Source organism: Geotrypetes seraphini, chromosome 17 (assembly GCF_902459505.1).
Source record: "Geotrypetes seraphini chromosome 17, aGeoSer1.1, whole genome shotgun sequence".
Classification (NCBI taxonomy): domain Eukaryota; kingdom Metazoa; phylum Chordata; class Amphibia; order Gymnophiona; family Dermophiidae; genus Geotrypetes; species Geotrypetes seraphini.
The window spans coordinates 6,008,243-6,027,317 of NC_047100.1; the positions used below are offsets into that span (position 1 = coordinate 6,008,243).

The window sequence follows — 19,075 nt, forward strand, 5'->3', positions numbered from 1 at the left end:
TCACTTCCTGGCCCCCATGACCCAGAAATGATTTCAGAGGGAGCAAGGCCTGCGCCAGCAACAGGCTAAAGTAGTTGCTTGCCCTGATGAAGATTTTTAAAGTGGTACGGGGGGGGGGGGGGGGAGGGAGAGCGTGAACATGACATGGAGGGGCAGAGAGGTGCCAGCGCCCCCACTAAGACGGAGCCCAGGGTGCATGTCACCCCCCCCTACACCCTCATTGTGCCACTGCCTTCAGCCATTAGACCACTTCTCCTCCCAGTTTTATGATGGTTTTGGGGTGATATATTTGTTAACTTTTATTTTTGTAGCCTTAATTCTTCTAAGACAGAATTTTGAGAAGAGGCTGGTTTATCTGGTGATGGTGGTGCACAATGCAGATAGAATTATTTTTCATCTTCACTGCTACTTTGCCCTAAACAAGCTTTGCAAAAGTGAAAGATGCTTCAGTTATTGAGCAATCAGTAAACTTGTGAAACCAAATCCTACCTTATCACCTTTCAGGCCTGCAGGACCTTGAGAACCCTACAAATGAACGAGAGGATGCCAACATACTGAATGAATGAAATATACAAAGTAGCGTGTGCCATGTTTATCTCTAGTCCCAGTATTACCCTCATGTAGCCCCCCCCCCCGTAAAAAAACAGTTTACAAATCCAAGCAGAATCCTACATTGAAGAATCAAATGTGTTTTGAGTTGCCAATGCAAATTTGGACACATGCCAATTTGAATATGCATCTTAGTTGAATAATGATGCCAATTAGTGCTGACAATTGGCATCGTAACAAGCAAATTAGTACCTAATTTTCAGGAGACGAGGGCAAAAATGTCAGTATTCTGTAAAACATCACCTAACTTCTAGGAATGCCCTCTGACCTTCCCATGGCTACGCCCCTTTTGAGCTGCACACTGGAAAAGACAGGCACAGATGTTATGAACAGCGACTAGGGCAGATGCATGCGCAAATGTAAATTGCTGCCAATGCCAATTGTTAATGCATTGTGAATTAATTAATTTGCATGCGAATCTGTTCGGTAGCATGGAATGTTGCCACTCCTTTGAGATTCCGCATGGAATCTTGCCACTCTTTTGGAATTCCGCATGGAATCTTGCCACTCCTTTGGGATTCCGCATGGAATTTTGCTACTCTTTGGGGATTCTGCATGGAATGTGCTACTCTTTGGGGATTCTACATGGAATCTTGCTACTCTTTGGGGATTCTACATGGAATCTTGCTACTCTTTGGGGATTCCGCATGGAATCTTGCCACTCCTTTGGGATTCCGCATGGAATCTTGCTACTCTTTGGGGATTCTACATGGAATCTTGCTACTCTTTGGGGATTCTACATGGAATCTTGCCACTCCTTTGGGATTCCGCATGGAATCTTGCTACTCTTTGGGGATTCTGCATGGAATGTGCTACTCTTTGGGGATTCTACATGGAATCTTGCTACTCTTTGGGGATTCCGCATGGAATCTTGCTACTCTTTGGGGATTCTACATGGAATCTTGCCACTCCTTTGGGATTCCGCATGGAATCTTGCTACTCTTTGGGGATTCTACATGGAATCTTGCTACTCTTTGGGGATTCTACATGGAATCTTGCCACACTTTTGGAATTCCGCATGGAATCTTGCCACTCCTTTGGGATTCCGCATGGAATCTTGCTACTCTTTGGGGATTCTACATGGAATCTTGCTACTCTTTGGGGATTCTACATGGAATCTTGCCACTCCTTTGGGATTCCGCATGGAATCTTGCCACTCCTTTGGGATTCCGCATGGAATCTTGCTACTCTTTGGGGATTCCGCATGGAATGTGCTACTATTTGGGTTCTGCCAGTGTGACCTGGATTGGCCACTGTACAAACAACATACTGTGTTAGATGGACTCTTGGCCTGACACAGTATGGCTGTTCTTATGCTCCTATCTGTCCTGTGTGCTCATATTTTGGAGTGCATATTGTGCTGACCTACAGTATATAGAATACAGGGACATGCCGGTGCTCGGACATGGGACATTGAATGGTCCTTAAAAAATGCTGGCCACCAATGGCTGAATATTGACTGGAATAAGATGCGACTGTTTTGTTTGTTCTGTGAAATGACACAATAAACAGAGTTGCCAATTTGTTTCACTTCTGTCCTTTTAGCCTATGCCAAGTGTTTTTACTGCACATCCCTATTAAACATCTGTAATATTAAAATTATAGCATGCATCTGTGCAAGACTTACCACTGGTCCAGCGGAACCAGGTAAACCTTGTGCTCCTGGGTTTCCATCTCTTCCTTGGATACCAATCAAGCCCTTCCAAGAAATAATGAATCATAGCGTTGCTTAATAATTGGATTAAATATATGTGTTACAGAGAGCTGAAGTCCTTTACTTATTCTATATCAACACAAATATCCGAATGTTATCCAAACGGAAGCATCCATTCTTTCTCACTCGGTTTCGTCTGATCCAGTCGACTCAGTCGTTAGCATTGATGGATTCATTTCTCCTTCATCGGGTCAGTGAATAAGTATCATATACAATTATCTAATGACATTTTTATTGTAGTAAATCCCTATGCTGGAACCCTACAATCCATTAATGGTACAATATGACTGAAAATGACTCTTCGGCTAAATTCTGCCTGGAAAGAAAGTGAGACCTCTTAAAAGGCGTGACGTGAAAGCTGAAAAGCCGTCCATTTTACCCTTTCTCCTGATGGTCCTGGGGGTCCCTGATGTCCGTTTTCTCCTCTAAGTCCTGGCACACCAGGGGTGCCTACATGGCCAGGAAGACCAGGGGGTCCGGGAGGACCAGGTAAACCAGGATCTCCCTTAAATTGAGACAAAGGAGCAGTTTCATGCTTTTGGAAATGTTACAATTATTATCCTTCAGCCACAATCTTTGTTTCAAACGTCTATTGACCGAGCTTCCTCTTTCTTAATTTCATCTTCCTCTTTAATTGCCGCAGTTCCCCATCTCTGCCACCTTTTTGTAAGGTTCATAGTCATTAGCGCGCAAGACAATTGCACGCAAACAAACGCGCGCGGTCAGATGCACGCAAGTCTTTATAGCGCAAGACAATAGTGCGCTGGGCGCAATTGTCCTGAGCAAAGTCGTCTTGCGCTGAGTTGTCTTCGCGCAATTGACTTGCCACCTTTTATGTACATGTATCCAAAATAAGGTTTAACCTCCGACTTTCTTAATAAATTGCTATTTTTAAAATCAGTTTATATGTTACATTTTTGCATAGGCTATGTATTAATATAACATTATTGCCCCTTCCTTTTTGACTATCTAATATGAAAAATTCAAAATATTTTCAGCAATTTTTTTTTTAAATTCCAGAAGACTTCAAAAAGGATGCTTTGATTTAAACTGTAATTCTTAATACGATATTGCTAAAGATGCTTACCTTCAGACCTTGAGGTCCCACCTGTCCTGGGGAGCCCTGCAATCCAACACCTGCTTCACCCTGGGTGTGCAAGATAAAAACATATTGTACTACAAACCTTGTATATCCACAGTCTGGGAAAAAAACTAACAACAACACAGTACACATAAGACAGAACAATTCAGAAACTTAGGCCATTGGATGCAGAAAAGTTCTAATCGTAGCAGAAAATGGTTCAACAGATAGCGTTCATGGTCACTGGGAAAGATTGGTATGAAGAAAGAAACTCTCTCTGTCCCATAAATCATTTAAAGATCAGCTGCTACTGAACGGAGTCATTTGGCTGAAGAACATAACAAAGGGGTTGCCATAATGGGACAGAACGAAGGTCCATCAAGCCCAGTTACAAGTACCTGGCAAGATCCCAAAGGGTAAAACAAATTTTATACTGCTTATCCTAGGAATAAGGATAAGGATTTTCCTATGTCCATCTTAATAATGGCTTATGGACTTTTTTTTTTAAGGAAATTATCTAAACCTTTTTAAAACTCTGCCAAGCTAACTGCTTTCTCTTATCAAATGAGGGGGAAAGTTATTAATGTGGGCGAACATTATGAGAAGTTATTTTATTACAATTTGTACTGTTTTAGCACAGGAGGGGCCTTAAGCAACCTGGGCCTATCAGAGCCTTAGGCCCTTCCCCAGTGCATTCCAGAATGCACTGAGGAGGGGATGGCCCGCCATTTTGAAGAGGCGGGCCTGCTGGCCGGAGGGAGTAGGCATCCCTCTGGCCAGCCATCGTAAACAAGGTGGGGGGGGGGGCGGTGGGTTGTCAGAGGCTTGGGGGGGGGTTGGGGGTTGTGTGGCGGCAGGAGGGAGTGGGCATCTCACCCACTGTCGGGGGGGGAGTTGCTTGGCAGTGGAAGGGAGTGAGCGAGCATCTCTCCTGCTGATGGTGGGGGTGTCGAGGGTGGGGGCCATTGCTTGATGGCAGGAGGGAGTGGGCATTTCTCCCGCTGCTGAGGGGGGTTGCTTGATGTTGGTGGCAGCGGGAAGGAGTGGGCCTATCTCCTACAGCTGGGGAAGTGTCGGGGAGGGGAGCATTGCTTGGTGACAGGAAGGAGTAGGCATCTCTCCCACTGCTGATCTTCGATTTGGGATCTTTTTAAAATAATTTGTGCGTTTATTCTGTGCATGTACTAATTGCTATCACCAGCAATTGGCACATGCAAATTTAGCAACCCTCCGCCAAGCTCATTTGCATGCGTGGGTTTTTAAGAATGATTCGCCTTTTTTAAATCATTACAATAGCATCTGTGACAGTGGCCTTTTGGATTTTACTACAAACATTTGAGAATCGTCCATTGCATCTCTTTTTATTAGGAGGACGGAGTTATCGCTGTTAGGCTACTGCTAAGATGCGTTATTTTACCATTAACTCAAGCTAGGTTCTAATAACGGGTAAATTAACCCATCTTTTTTTTTCAGTTCAATAAGTTTTATTTATTTAAAATGAATAAAACACTATAAAAAGTACAATGAGCATGGCGGAACATAGCCGTGAATACGGAGAAACCAAAAATAACTTTTCATATGTTGTTTGCGTTTTTTTGTAACAGCCAGCGTTTTTACTATTGAAACCGTGAATAACTTCCTGAAGGAGAGGCAATATCGGTGAAGACGGCAGCGATTTTGAGGGTGAAAGCATGGAAGCAGTGATTTTCTGAGTAAATGCTGGTATGCGCTAAACTTTTTCATCGGTACAGCACAGTACAGGTACTTTTATCATGACGTCATTTTTTGGGGGGGGGAGTCAGCATGCGAAAATTCGCGAATAAGACAAGTTTTAATAACATTCAGCAGGGTGATTTGTCTATGACGTATTTGCTGAAGGAGAATATTAGATAATTTTATTTTTATTGAACATTGCATATATTATAAAAAGTAACAAACGGGGAATTAATACAATGGACACTGTCATTGTCAAAATTCAAGTACAAAGAAGACCCTCCACCAATTAACTAGCCCACCTTAAGGAGCGGAGGGGGGATGTTAAGCAAACAATCAAAAAAGGGACAGATGTTCTAATGAGTTATCTCATGTTGTATCTAGGAGGGAATAAAACCTTAGCACATCTGTCCCAGTCAATAGTCTGCACTTACTTTATCACCCTTGGTACCATGTGGTCCTTTTGTACCCTAGAAAGATCAAAAACAGAAACATGAAAACATATACACGAGTCCCTATTCAACCCAGAGTGGTTAGTAGGTTGTTTTTTTTTTACTCCAGGCTCTTTATAATTACAATTAACTGTAGTCAATATTTCAAAGGTAATGCCATGCTCATGTTAATTCCAACTGAAGTTGAGTATGGGAATTGTCACTAAGGCCCATATTCTATAAACAACACCTAACTTAAGTGGAAAAAACTGTTTAAACTCTTGGCGTAGAGGAAACTGTGCCCTGCTGCCTTTCCGGTCACTTACATGTTCTCCAGGATCTCCTGGCTCACCAGCTCGACCAACATCTCCCTGCGAAGCAAACGGAGAAAAACCAAATGTCACAGAGAACTGCTAAAAAGAACGAGAAGATTAGAACTCCATCTTCACTATGGAAAATCTGGTAACCCTACTTTTGACATGTGGATGTGATATATATATTTCCACATGAAAATCATGGAGCAAAGTTTCTAAACTAACCCCCACCGTTTCATGCTAGATATTTGTCTACTGACCTTTTCTCCTTTGAGGCCTTGAAATCCTCGCTCACCTCTTGCACCCTGAAGAAAACAAACAGAAAAGATGACATTCTGGGTATCCCCAGCGCTTTCCTTTTGGAAATCTAGCAACTTTACCCCTCTCCATGGCAGGCCAAGGGTGTGTCGTCAAGCAACGCACACAACATGGAATACTATTCTTTTAAAAAACTTTTTATAATCAAGGTAACAAGGATTACATTATCCGATTGCCCTCATGCAACCATTGAACTACTACCATTTCCAACAACACTTAATGAAAGACATTTCACACTGTTCATATATCATGAAACTGTACATATTCAGTACCATCAATACAGGGAAAGGAACTTAACCCACCCTATTCGCAGACAGCACATACTGCTCGATTGTCACCATACCTTCCATCGCACCCTCAAATCAACAATCATCCATCATTTGCCCAACCATGTAGCCATCTCTGTTTATACTCTATGCAAACATTATTGGGACCACCATGAGATTTCACTGGGATTAAAGCCACTTAGACAGTTTCCATTTTTTTTTCCACTGTACTTGCCGTCACGTTTATAAGTTTATTGTTCTGGACTCCTATTGAAAAGAACACATACTGAGAAGGATGAAGATGAAGAATGAATGTTGAATCATTCATCAGATATTGTACCATGTTTCTCCAAGGGTCTTACAAGAGTTATTTGAAATTTACCAACCTAGAAGAAACCTAAGATCTGAAAATACAATGAGATTGAATCTAGAGGTTGTCTATTGTGCGTGCTAGGATTGGAGCAGCAATGATGTCAGTGGCTGGTGCGAAACTTTGGAATACCCTGCCTGGTGTATTACGATTTTGTGTTGGGAAGATTAACTTTAAGAAAATGTTGAAAACGCAGCTTTTCGTTCATGCTTTTCTATGCTAATGTTTCCGCAGTCTCTTCAGTTTTAAGAATACTCTGTGTTGAACTTAACATTCAACGTCTTTCTGCATTTTAAATGTTGAAACCCTGATTTGAGAATGTTTGTATTGGTGTTGTGTCCTCTACCATGGAGGGGGGATGTGAAAAATTGTGCCTTGTCTATTGTTGGTGCCATATGTGTACTGATTAAAGGGCAAGCAGAATAATATGTACGTATGCAACGTGTAAAACACATAGTTTTATACGGTATATAAATTGTTAAATAAATTTTATGTTATGTGGAGGTTTTTTTTTTTTCAGACCTACGAAGATACGGGTTCTAAAGTACGCTTTGTGAGTCCAGGAGCCAAGTTATTGAGGTCCGTTTTTCTCCACTGTTCACGTTATTGTTTATTTGTCTCAGTTATGTAAATCTGAATGGAGGGTCCAATAACACTTACACAGCAGTGCCTTTAAATTGAATATAATATATATTGATCACATCTGCGTCTGGAGAATTTGGTGTCTCCATCCCTGTTTCGACAAGCTTATCCTCCATTAGTGCATGGTTATAAATATAGTGAGGAGAGAGGCATCTTCGATATCTCGGGTGTATGACCCAAGAGCAAACACAAGTAAGGTGTGAATGAGCTACCCTCCGCCCCACTTTCCCATCAATCTTGTGGGTTTCTGTGTGTAATCCTTACCCCATAGATGCCGATAGGTCAGCCAGTCTTTATCTGCTCTTCTGCCTATAAGTGCATAACTCAAAAACAAGCCAATTCACGCATTCCTACCTTCCAACTACCCATCAGTTGTGCATTCCATAGAACACTTAGGCATGCCAGCTTGCAACAGCCGTTGACCTGTCTGTCGTAAGTGGGCACACCCAATGCAGCTTTGCGTGAGCATTCTTTAAAGGGCTGTTACAGAATTAACGCTAAGTACACCCCTTTGTAGCACCTACATCTTGGTGCCCAGTTATAGAATTGACCCTAGAGATTTTATCAGCAGAAAAGCCTCTGTTCCTATTGAAGCAAGGGCAATAAGAAAGAGAATAATGAGATTTTTAAAGCCCAAATTTCAACCTCAGTGGCACCGTCTTGGTGAGAACTAGGCATTTGAAAACATAGCAGAGAGTTAGCTTACTGACGCCAAATGTATGCAAGCAATAAAGGAGCACTATTAAAGGGAAGTGTGTAATCCATAGAGAGAGTTTAAGAAATGAGAAATACTGAATTCAAATGTACAGTAAAGCCTTCACTTACTGGCTCTCCTAGAGCCCCCTCTGCCAGAGCACCAGGAGCTCCCTAAAAAAAGCCAAAAAAACCCAAAATTATGATTAAGAATTCTAAATATTTCAAATGATCCAATTAACACAAAAATCTACAGTGATTCTCAAAGTCCATAACTGCAGCTGTCAGACGGAAACATAGAAACATGATGGCAGATAAAGGCCAAATGGCCCATCCAATCTGCCCATCCACAGCATCCACTATCTCCTCCTCTCCCTATCGGCTTACGTTCTTAACATTTGCATCTCCTCTTCCTATAGGCCAAGGCTCTTTAGACCTGCATTGTGGGGTCATAGAGCTTTATGGTTATAGAAACAGAAATACGATGGCAGATAAAGGCCAAATGGCCCATCCACAGCATCCACTATCTCCTCCTCTCCCTATCGGCTTACGTTCTTAACATTTGCATCTCCTCTTCCTATAGGCCAAGGCTCTTTAGACCTGCATTGTGGGGTCATAGAACTTTATGGTTATAGAAACAGAAATACGATGGCAGATAAAGGCCAAATGGCCCATTATCTCTTCTCCCTAGAGGCTGAAGCTCTTTACACCTGCATTGTGAGGTCATAGAACATTATTGTTATAAGATAAGGCTCTTAACACAGATAAAGGCCAAAAGGCCCATCCAGTCTAACCATTTGCAGAAACCATTCTCTCTTCCTCTCTCTAAGAGATCCCACATGCCTATCCCAGGCTTTCTTGAAATCAGTCTCTGTCTCCACCCCCTCTACCGGGAGACTGTTCCATGCATCTACTACCCTTTTTGTATTTCCTTAGATTACTCCTGAGCCTATCACCTCTTAACTTCATCCTAATAGAAACAGAGATAGGAAATAGTGGTAACCATATCACTCTGTAAAAGTTAAAATCAGAGCTTCTGCAGCAAGTTTGGGAGTCAAAAAGGTCAGGTTTACTTACATTTTGTTTGATCCTGCCTCTATGGGAATTCAAGCCTTAAGAATCAGTATTAGTTCTCTGGGATTCTCTAAACTGCTAGTAAAACTTGGATTTAGATATGGATTTTGGATTTGATCAGTTGTGGTAAGCAATCAAGGTGGTTTCTTTTGTTTATGACAAAAATGAACTGCGATTGAGACATTTATTGGTGGATCATTGATCACGGTTAATATAATTCACTTCTCTTCTTTTTTGTACCCTACAGGGATGTCCTTAAGAGTTGGGTATTAGTTCCTCAACTGCACCTGTTCTTCTGGTCATAACTTTGCTATGGTTTATGCATTTCTACACCATCGGAAAGTTGTTTCTTTACCTTTTCCCCTTTCATTCCAGGAGGACCAACAGCAGCCTTATTTCAGGAAGCAAACAGAAGATAGTATGAGTTAGCATGACCACAGAACCAGCGCTCTGCTTACTAAGCCTAGATTAGAATGAGCTAGTCAATGTCTGAGGAGCCAAATTTGCATGTAAAAAAACTGGAATCAGGAGCCACAGTTGATATTAGATAACTTGACATTAAAGTATTAATTATGTTCAACCATTGCACCCTTCCCATTAAAAAGGCAAATGGAAGGGGGCACTCAATGCATCTACATTTTTACTATGGTTACCATTCAAGGATCAGAAGATGACATAATTTATAATCGTTAGCTATATGGCGTTAACTTTGGTCCATCAGGTTATGTGGCTTAATGTCATTAAAGTGACCTTGATCTTAGTAGCTTTAGGAAACCAAAATATGTCTGGATTACCTCCCCTAGTACCCCTGCATCTCCTGGTTCTCCTTTCGGTCCAGCAGGTCCTGTTGGTCCCGGAATACCCTAAGAATAGAACATGTTGTGAAAGCCTAGGGTTTCATTAATCAAACAATAAATGTTAGCCTTAGTGTGACCAAAAAGGTTCAACTGCAGCTGGTCTCTGGTCTGTTATTAAGACATGGGGGAAGCCTCTGCTTGTCCTGGATTGGTAGCACGGAATGTAGCTACTCTTTGGGGGTTCCAGAATCTTGCAATTCTTTGAGATTCTGCCTGGAATCTTGATACTCTTTGGGGTTCTAGAATCTGTTGTTACTCTTTGGGATTCTGGAACATTGCTACTATTTGGGGTTCCAGAATCTTGCAATTCTTTGAGATTCTGCCTGGAATCTTGATACTCTTTGGGGTTCTAGAATCTGTTGTTACTCTTTGGGATTCTGGAATGTTGCTACTCTTTGGGTTTTGGCCAGGCACTAGGGACCTGGATTGTCCACCGTGAGAACGGGCTACTGGGCTTGATGGACCATTGGTCTGACCTAGTAAGGCTAGTCTTATGTTCTTATGAAATGCCAGGAAGACCATAATGCAAAAATCAGGATGGAAAAAGTGCTACACAATGGGTGAATGCTAACTATACTATTTGAAAAATTATGACTACAGCCAGGTACACAATGCTGCAGATAATATCATAGGGAATTATTATCCAAATATTTTAAATTTTAGGAGTTATCAACATGAGTCTGCTAATCAGAACATCTCTACCCACTTATCTCCCCTTATGATCCTCTCCGTGAGCTCCGCTGAGCTGGTAAGTCCCTCCTATCTGTGCCCTTCTCTTCAACTGCCAACTCCAGACTCCGTCCTTTCTGCCTTGCTGCGCCGTATGCTTGGAACAAGCTGCCCGAATCCCTACGGCGGGCTCCGTCTCTGGCAATGTTCAGGGCCTAGTTAAAAGCCCATCTCTTTGAGAGTGCTTTCAACTCCTAACTCCTCTCACCTTGGGTTCTGCTCCCCTACCCTCTATGTCATGTCCAAGTTAGATTGTAGCTCTTCTGAGCAGGGATCGTCTATCAGTGTCAAAATATATAGCGCCGTGAACGCCTTTTAGCGCTATATAAGTGATTAGTAGTAGCCAAATGGGCTACTGAGGATTTACATTTATAGCTTGTGGTGTAATATTCAGTTTATTTCCCCCCTTTGCTCTTAAATTTACAGAATGCTCTCCATCAGTGGGCCTCATAAAAATGTCTCTTTTATTTCTACCATGGGCCACTTCCCCAATAACACAGGCAGACAAATGGAACAGCCACTGATACCAGTGTACCCTCGTCATGATTTCTTCATATATTTATGAACAAATCCTCTGGAGGCCCTGTCTATTGATTTAATTGCCGAATAGAAGAAATCCAGATTTACCTAGATTTATAAAAGTTTCAAGTTTATTATAAAATTTGATTAATCGCCTATTCCAAATTCTAGGCGATGTACACTAGATAAAGATACAAAATTATGGGAAACATATCTCACAAACATGAATCTAGACAAGTTAGATCGACAGATACAAACATTTCTGGACAAAATTTAAGTCTGTTAAATATAATAACTTATACAAACAATGTCAAAACAAGAGGGAAAATGATTAAGAAATTACAATCGGTGTTTAAAAGCAGTACGTTTAAGGTAAAAAACAAGAGGAGGGGAAACAGATGTAGATTATAATGAAATATATGGGTAAAGAGAGTCAATAGCATTTCGTTTACTCATTATATGCGTCTTTAAAGAGAAAACTCTTAAGTTTGCTCTTAAATTTGTCCAAATTCTTTTCCTCTCTTATATATAGTGGAAAAAATAGTGTGACGCCTCGTGTTAATAATTTTCAACGAGGGAATGACCTTGTGCATAAAACTGTATGAAGGATAATTGTATAAATACCATTTTTCCAGGCATCCCCATTTCTCCATCTTTTCCCGGTAATCCGTCTCGTCCAGATACTCCCGGTTTTCCCGATTCACCCTGGGAAAGGAAAAACCCGTTTCACTCTGGAACTAAGTGTAATCCAACCCTGCAAGTCTCTTACATCTGACTGAATAAAAGGCAAGTGATTAACACATTTGCCGATCATTTATTTGCTAGTGTTTAGTGCTTAAGAAATCTTTGCTTAAAATAAGATAAAAACAGTTTCAGCCTGTTCTCCATATCACAGATTTTAAAATACTGATACAAATTTTAGTATCAAGTCATGTAAATTATTGCAAAAAAAAAAAAAAAAGGTGAGCAGAGATTTCAAAAGCAATCAAACTGTCATAGGTCATTGTTAAAAGCCAACATGTATATTATGCTTTAAAAAACGCCCCCCCCCCCCTTTTTTTTTACAAAAGTGCAGAAGAGCGTCAGCCATCCATCACGCTCAATGCTCTGCGCTGCTCTGATGATCATTGAGCTCCTATGAGCTTTGGAGCAGTGCAAAGCATTCCACATGTCTTACGCCGCTATAAACCTCTTCTGCGCTTTTGTAAAAGGGGCGAGGGGAGAAGAGTTTAAACTGCCCGTCTCCTATATGTTTATTTGCTTATTTCTCCAGAATGGAGAAAACATGGCAGGAACAGGAAAAGGATGCTGGGGAAAGCTCCCTCTTTATCGAGGGTACCACACTGGTTATTTATTTTGTCACCACAGTTTAAAACAATAGCTCTTGTTTTTAAGGCTTTGAAATATATTTATCTGACCAACAGGCTCAGCTGGAGTCTATGCTCAAGTGAAAAAAAAAAAATTGTGAATTCAGGACTTAAGGAACCTCATAGCTTTACCGCACTTTAGTAAAAGACAGCGAGTCTCTTGATATTGATTTTCACAAGCATAAAACTGTCAATACATCACTATGAAATTTGACCAGTAGAATCATATCTACGGGAGTTTTCAAATCAAAGGGCTTACCACTTGTCCTGGTACTCCAGCGACTCCTGGGGGTCCCTAAAGGAGAAAAAATGCTAAAGGTTTTAAAGTCTAGGATCTGTTTACTACCATGTAGAACTCAAATGTATCTGCAGGAAGAACTGAATACGGGGAGGTGCTGAAAAGTTCTCAGCCCAACCAAGAAGAGAACGACGTGGATATGGTTCGATCAATGATCCGAAAGAATGTCAAAACAGAGAATTCCGTTTCTGCAAATTGGCACTTAATGAAATAAGGTAACGCTGTTTTCAGCTTCTGTGGCAAAATAAAGCTCAGAATTTAGAAAGTTGGTTGGCACCCCTTCGTTCGTACAGGAGAAAGACAAGACAAATACTCAGGGAAAAGATAAATATTTCATTACTAGAAAATTAAAAGAACATACCACAAGTCCAGGTGGACCGATAGGTCCTGGGGGGCCAACATTTCCCTGAACACCTGGCAAACCCTAGAGAAGAAAATCCAGGTTGTAGGTTAGTTCCTTTCTTGGTAGCTATTGAAGGGGGATGTTCTCAATGGGGACTACTGTTAAGACGTGTTATTTGACCACTAATTCGTATAATTTTATGCAATGAGGCCTAATTATTGGGGTTATCAGTAAAATAGCACTCTTAATAGCTCTCCCCCTGCCAATGCTAAACTGTTGCTTTAATTTTTTTTATTTGAAAATTTTTGAAGTGTATACTGTGAGTCTATAGGACGCAGAGCCAGTTTAAGCCCCCGTAGACCCGCCTAGGGGGGAAGTGACACAGGAGGGGCAGAGTCAGGGGTGTGTGGTCCAGGAAGCATAAACGCTAAGGAGGCCCAGAGGTAGGAAAATCTGGATCTCTAGCCCCGACTCCAGGCTCGCCTAGTTCCGCCCCCAAGCTTGCCCTAACCCCACCCCACTCCCCCCCCTCACTGTCTGCTCTTGTCGGGCAGGGAGGAAGTCCACGCATGCGAAGATGCTATGTTATGACGTCTGCTACATATTTCTAGGCCAAGTTCAACATGGGACCTTGACCCAGCTAGAGTCCACCTGTAGAGCATGTTATGGCCACGGGAGGATTTTGCTTCTATTATATTCTCCCTTGCCTGTAAAATTAACAGGACCCCCTATATTTTACATTCATCTAAACGCACTATTCGGCTCCACTTTGTCCAGACTCTTAGTCCGCTCTAGCTCACATTATCACAAGAGAAAAAAGTGAAGGCAAGTTGCTGATGGATTTCCAAAAGAAGGCTGCCAGTTCACATATTAGAATCCTATTCAAAGGCCAAGATGTTGGATAGAATTTCCAATTTGTTCAGGATCACTCTTAAGGCCTAATAAATTCCTTTGTATACAGTATGTGCAACGAAGGGGGTTTTCTTACCCGCAAGCCAGTGCCAGGTTCTCCTGGATTTCCCTGCAATTGGAAAAAGGACATCATGACTTCTGTATTTTTATCTCCAATATTTGGAGCTCAATATTCAGATGACGGCGGTGAGCATTTTGTTAGTCGCCGACAGTGTTAATCCCTGACCTTCAAGGCTGAGCCACGTCTGAGTACTGGTGCCAAATATCCTGGTTTAAGCAGCGATTACGTGCGATATCCATCACTTAATCACATACGCAACACTGCATAAAGATAGAACTGACTTTTATATGTAGGTGCAGCTTATAGAATCTGGCCATTAGTGCCACTGAATGTCATGGGATAACCTGGCACAAGCAATTTAACCAGCCAGGAGCCATTTCTGGCCAATGAAACATCTATCTATCAAAGCATTTGGTTCTCATAGTGTAGGAAAACAGCACTTCTCACATGGTCCTGTCCTGAATTTCTAAGATACATATGAAGACATTTTGGGGGCTGGGTAATTTTTTTGAAGCTTCTTTATTTTTCATTTTAAGCCTATTTTACATCTGGAAAAAGGCTGTTATCATATTGAGTGGAGTTTTGCAAAAGAGTGGGTCTCCTGCAATGCATTCTCAGGGGCACAGTACGAGGAACTAGAATATTCTTCCTGTAGGATTATGGCTGAAAACTAAGTTATTGGGGTATACTGCAATGTGTGATTTATTATAATTGTCAGTATCTATTGTGGATACAGCCAACAATAAATATTTAAATATAAATAAATAACATTTTGTGGCTTCAATTGAAAGCCTTATCTATCTCTTCTATAAAATAATAGTAGTCAGAGCGAATGCATTCACTAGTCATACTAAAATGGTCGACTGGTAGATTCTTATTCATAAGAAATAATGAGAAAGAACCTTCTATTTCTTAATAAGATACACAAGCGCTCAGAGATACCTTTACTCCAGGAGGGCCCTGAGGGCCTACAGGGCCTAGGAGACCCTAGAGAAAGAGAAAAAACCCAATATCAGAACAAACACTAAATGCCTGATATCCATCAACTATCTCTATTTCCTACATAGCGATAACTCCCGGCCATATTTATAAAGAATTACAAAATGAAATTTTAAGAAAACATCTTGATATTATAGATACAAGTATGCTATAATTTCCAGAATGAGAAACTAACCCCCTCTTTTCCTAAGGTGCGCTAACCGATTAGATCACGCTAATTGAATTAGCACGCGCTAACATGGCTAGCATGCCTTAGAAAAAGGACCCCTAAGTACAAAGAGAAAAATTACAAGATTGTGCAAATTTCTAAAACACAATACACGGAAGGAAGGGAGACATCAGAAAATTAAACAGAGCATTTGATTAGGTAAATTATATACCGCCTATGAAAGGATATCTAAGATGTATCAACATTATCCCTCGTTTTACAGAACCGTGCAAGAGGTTTTTAGCGCTGGGCAACGCGTCAAATGCCCTGCACTGCTCGAACGCTCATAGGAACTCTATGACCGTCGGAGCAACGTAGACCATTCAGCCACACTGGCCGGCGCTAAAAACCCGTTGCAGGGTTAGTCTCTAGACAATATGTTATGTAAGCCTTCAGTGTTTCTCAACTCAGGGATATCCACAATGAATATGCATGAAAAAAATGTACATATAATGAAGGCAATATATGCAAATCAAGGTTATGCATATTCATTGTGGATATCCTGAAAACCTGACTAGCAAGGGGGAGTACTCCAGGACCGAGCTGAGAAGCACTGATGTACGGATTCAATGTTAGCATTAACCATCTCTTTCCCAGCAATATTCTAGGATTCAAAAAAAAGCTTCTATGCTGTTTAAGGTCCACAAAAATAAATATTTAATTTACAAACTTCAGCGAGCACTTGCATGGAAAATGAAGGCAAAACGTTGCGTCGAAACGAAGAGGGATTCAGAGAGCAAACCACAAAGGAACATAAAACAAGCACAAAGGGCCTGGTTCCACAGATAGCAAAGATTTCTTCCAAATTTGGATGTTTCTAGAAACATCTGGGAATACTCAGATGCATAAGAACATAAGAATAACCTTACTGGGTCAGACCAATGGTCCATTAAGCCCAGTAGCCCGTTCTTCCGGTGGCCAAAACCCAAGGTGTAGCAATATTCCATGCTACCGATACAGGGCAAGCAGTGGCTTTCCCCATGTCTTCATCAATAACAGATTATGGACTTTTCCTCCAGGAGCTTGTCCAAACCTTTCTTAAAACCAGCTACGCTATCCACTCTTACCACATCTGCTGGCAACGCGTTCCAGAACTTAACTATTCTCTGAGTGAAAAAAAAAAATTCTTCCTATTGGTTTTAAAAATATTTTCCTGTAACTTCATCGAGTGTCCCCTAGTCTTTGTAATTTTTGACGGAGTGAAACATCGATCCACTTGTCCCCGTTCTACTCCACTCAGGATTTAGTAGTCTTCAATCCTATCTCCCCTCAACCATCTCTTTTCCAAGCTGAAGAGCCCTAACCGTTTTAGTCTTTCCTCATACGAGAGGAGTTCCATCCCCTTTACCATCTTGGTCGCTCTTCTTTGAACCTTTTCTAGCGCCGCTATATCTTTCTTGAGATAAGGAGACCAGAATTGAACGCAATACTCCAGATGCATTTACCCATAGGCAGCTGATGGGGAAATAATTTTAATGGCCAGTTCTAACTGGGTTTCAAAAAGATGGTGTTTGAACTGTTGTATTACAAATTGTTTGCTTTAAAAGAATTCATTAAAACCTCTTTTTTTATATATATTTCTGGTGATTTTAGTCACCTTTTCCTAGAGAAGGTCATATATGTCCCAGATTATACCATCAAAGCCTGCCGAGATATCCGGAAAAATTGCCACAATGGCTAAATGCTCCTCCAAGGGAAAAAAGCCAGTGATCATTGCTAGAAACCATCATTTTTGTGAGAGGTGACCTGTGTAAACCATTTTAGTCTTCCGTTTTTACTAAGGCTTGCTAAATGCTAACGTGTCCATAGAATATAATGGGCGCATTCGTATTTAGTGCATGCTATTTCAGCTAGCATGCCTTAGTAAAAGACCCCCCCCCATAGTCCACTCTTCCTTCACCCTTTACAACTAGAAGTAAGAGCACTCTGGCTGACCACCGAGTCCCAGAGAGGTCTTTAAAAGTACATACCAAAAATAGGATTACCTCACTGAAAAGGCCTATATTTCACTTATAAATTAATTGATAAAATTAGGGTGGGCAGACTGGATGGGCCGTGGCCCTTATCTGCCGTCAATTTCTATGTTTCTATGTAATCAGCAGGTGTCTGAAATTGTATGATTTCCCGATTTGAAGTGAGCCCTAGCCATGTGTCAAAAATGTCAACAAATATATTGCAGAACTTGAAAGATCATCTGAAGTGACTTTAGTGCTATCATATGAGGATGCGTAATACTTACGGGCGGTCCTTGTGCTCCTGGATCACCAGGGTTCCCCTAGGAGAATAGAGAAAAAGTTAGTCATCGTTAAACTAGTTCTGACAATGGTATTCACTCCCGTCTTGCTTTCAAGATAGGCATACAAGCTCTCTCATACATAATCATTAGAGATATCCCCCAAACATGACCCATTGGCAGCCTTTGGTATTCAATCCTTGACTGAGTATCAAGGATTTATGAGATGGGCTGAGCTGACCCCGAAGCTGCAGAAATTTTACTGATTTTGGATGGAGGCGAGTTGCTAGAAAACACAGGTCTTTAGAACGGGCTGAAAAGTTGAACTCTGGATCACATAAACTTGACAGGAACAGAAATGTCTTTTATTCATCAGTGAAGATGTGCTACAGGGTATGAAGTCAATGATGTGTCTTATTTAACATGCCCAGGACCTCAAAGATAAGTTCATGTTCATTCTCGTTGAACTAGGTTCTGTAGGTGTGATTTATTATTAACACACATTAGGGCAGTAAGGGACGTGTAAAGACAATGATGGTCCCATGGGCAACCATAGTTCAGTAAATACACTGAATGGTTTGCTTTGAGGGTGTGAGCACTTTACAATTTAAATATATTTCTGTGAATTATTTTGGGCATTGTTTCAACATGTACCATAAAAGACCTGAAATCATAGGAACACACTGTTCCACTTTAGAGGTAAACCATTGTGCACTAAAGCAGCTTCTGTGGAGTCAAATCATTCCCAATAGCTCATTCACATCTTGTTTGTTTCAAAGTAACGTCTGACTGTTGTGCCAAGCGGCATGCAAAAGTTTCGTACCATGCAAACAGATGCTTATCATGGTGCTTGAATCCCAGCAGAATCCTGGTTTCTAGCAATGGAATACAGTACTCCCCCGAAATTCGCAGGGGTTATGTTCTGGGAGTGACCACAAATTTTGAAAAACCGCGAATATTGGATGTGGTACAAAATAACATTATCCTTTAAGTGTGACCTTGCAGAGAGAGCTGAGGACTGTTGCTCTTCTAGGCACACTAGGAACAGCAGAAATCCCTCCCAAGTACGAGAGCCAAGGGCAGATAACAGGAAGGGAAGACCTCCTTTCATACTTACCAGGGCTCCAGTACCATGGTGCTTCCTGCTCTCAGCACCCAGCCGTCGAACACTTCCGGATTCTGATCATGTGACTAAGGGAAGCCAACAGGCTCAAACCGCGGAAATAGGCGTGAGTTGGAGAACGTGCAGCAGTGGAGATGAGTTGCTCCCTTCAGAAGCTTGGTGCACTGAGACTCAATATATGATAAAAGTTGTTAAAAATTT

At 41.3% G+C, this 19,075-nt stretch overlaps 1 protein-coding gene and 1 long non-coding RNA gene across 9 annotated transcripts in view; one reads left to right on the forward strand and one right to left on the reverse strand.

Moving 5' to 3' along the window:
* Window positions 1-19,075, reverse strand: part of COL7A1 (collagen type VII alpha 1 chain) — a 169,726-nt gene that overhangs the window by 29,328 nt on the left and 121,323 nt on the right. For all 8 annotated transcript variants that reach the window (XR_004537416.1, XM_033926742.1, XM_033926744.1 and 5 more), the window contains 16 exons: window positions 17,758-17,793; window positions 15,254-15,298; window positions 14,327-14,359; window positions 13,357-13,419; window positions 12,957-12,992; window positions 11,955-12,035; window positions 10,020-10,088; window positions 9,581-9,616; window positions 8,284-8,325; window positions 6,123-6,167; window positions 5,875-5,919; window positions 5,552-5,587; window positions 3,411-3,470; window positions 2,703-2,828; window positions 2,237-2,308; window positions 490-525 (listed from right to left, as the gene is read on the reverse strand). Coding sequence is in view for 7 of the 8 variants with exons in the window: in XM_033926742.1 (XP_033782633.1) it covers window positions 490-525; window positions 2,237-2,308; window positions 2,703-2,828; window positions 3,411-3,470; window positions 5,552-5,587; window positions 5,875-5,919; window positions 6,123-6,167; window positions 8,284-8,325; window positions 9,581-9,616; window positions 10,020-10,088; window positions 11,955-12,035; window positions 12,957-12,992; window positions 13,357-13,419; window positions 14,327-14,359; window positions 15,254-15,298; window positions 17,758-17,793 (861 nt within the window). In the remaining variant the exon portion in view is untranslated. The remainder of the gene's footprint in view (window positions 1-489; window positions 526-2,236; window positions 2,309-2,702; window positions 2,829-3,410; window positions 3,471-5,551; window positions 5,588-5,874; window positions 5,920-6,122; window positions 6,168-8,283; window positions 8,326-9,580; window positions 9,617-10,019; window positions 10,089-11,954; window positions 12,036-12,956; window positions 12,993-13,356; window positions 13,420-14,326; window positions 14,360-15,253; window positions 15,299-17,757; window positions 17,794-19,075) is intronic.
* Window positions 5,036-19,075, forward strand: part of LOC117351455 — a 107,365-nt gene continuing 93,325 nt past the window's right edge. The window contains exon 1 of the long non-coding RNA XR_004537417.1: window positions 5,036-5,165. This is a non-coding gene — a long non-coding RNA (uncharacterized LOC117351455). The remainder of the gene's footprint in view (window positions 5,166-19,075) is intronic.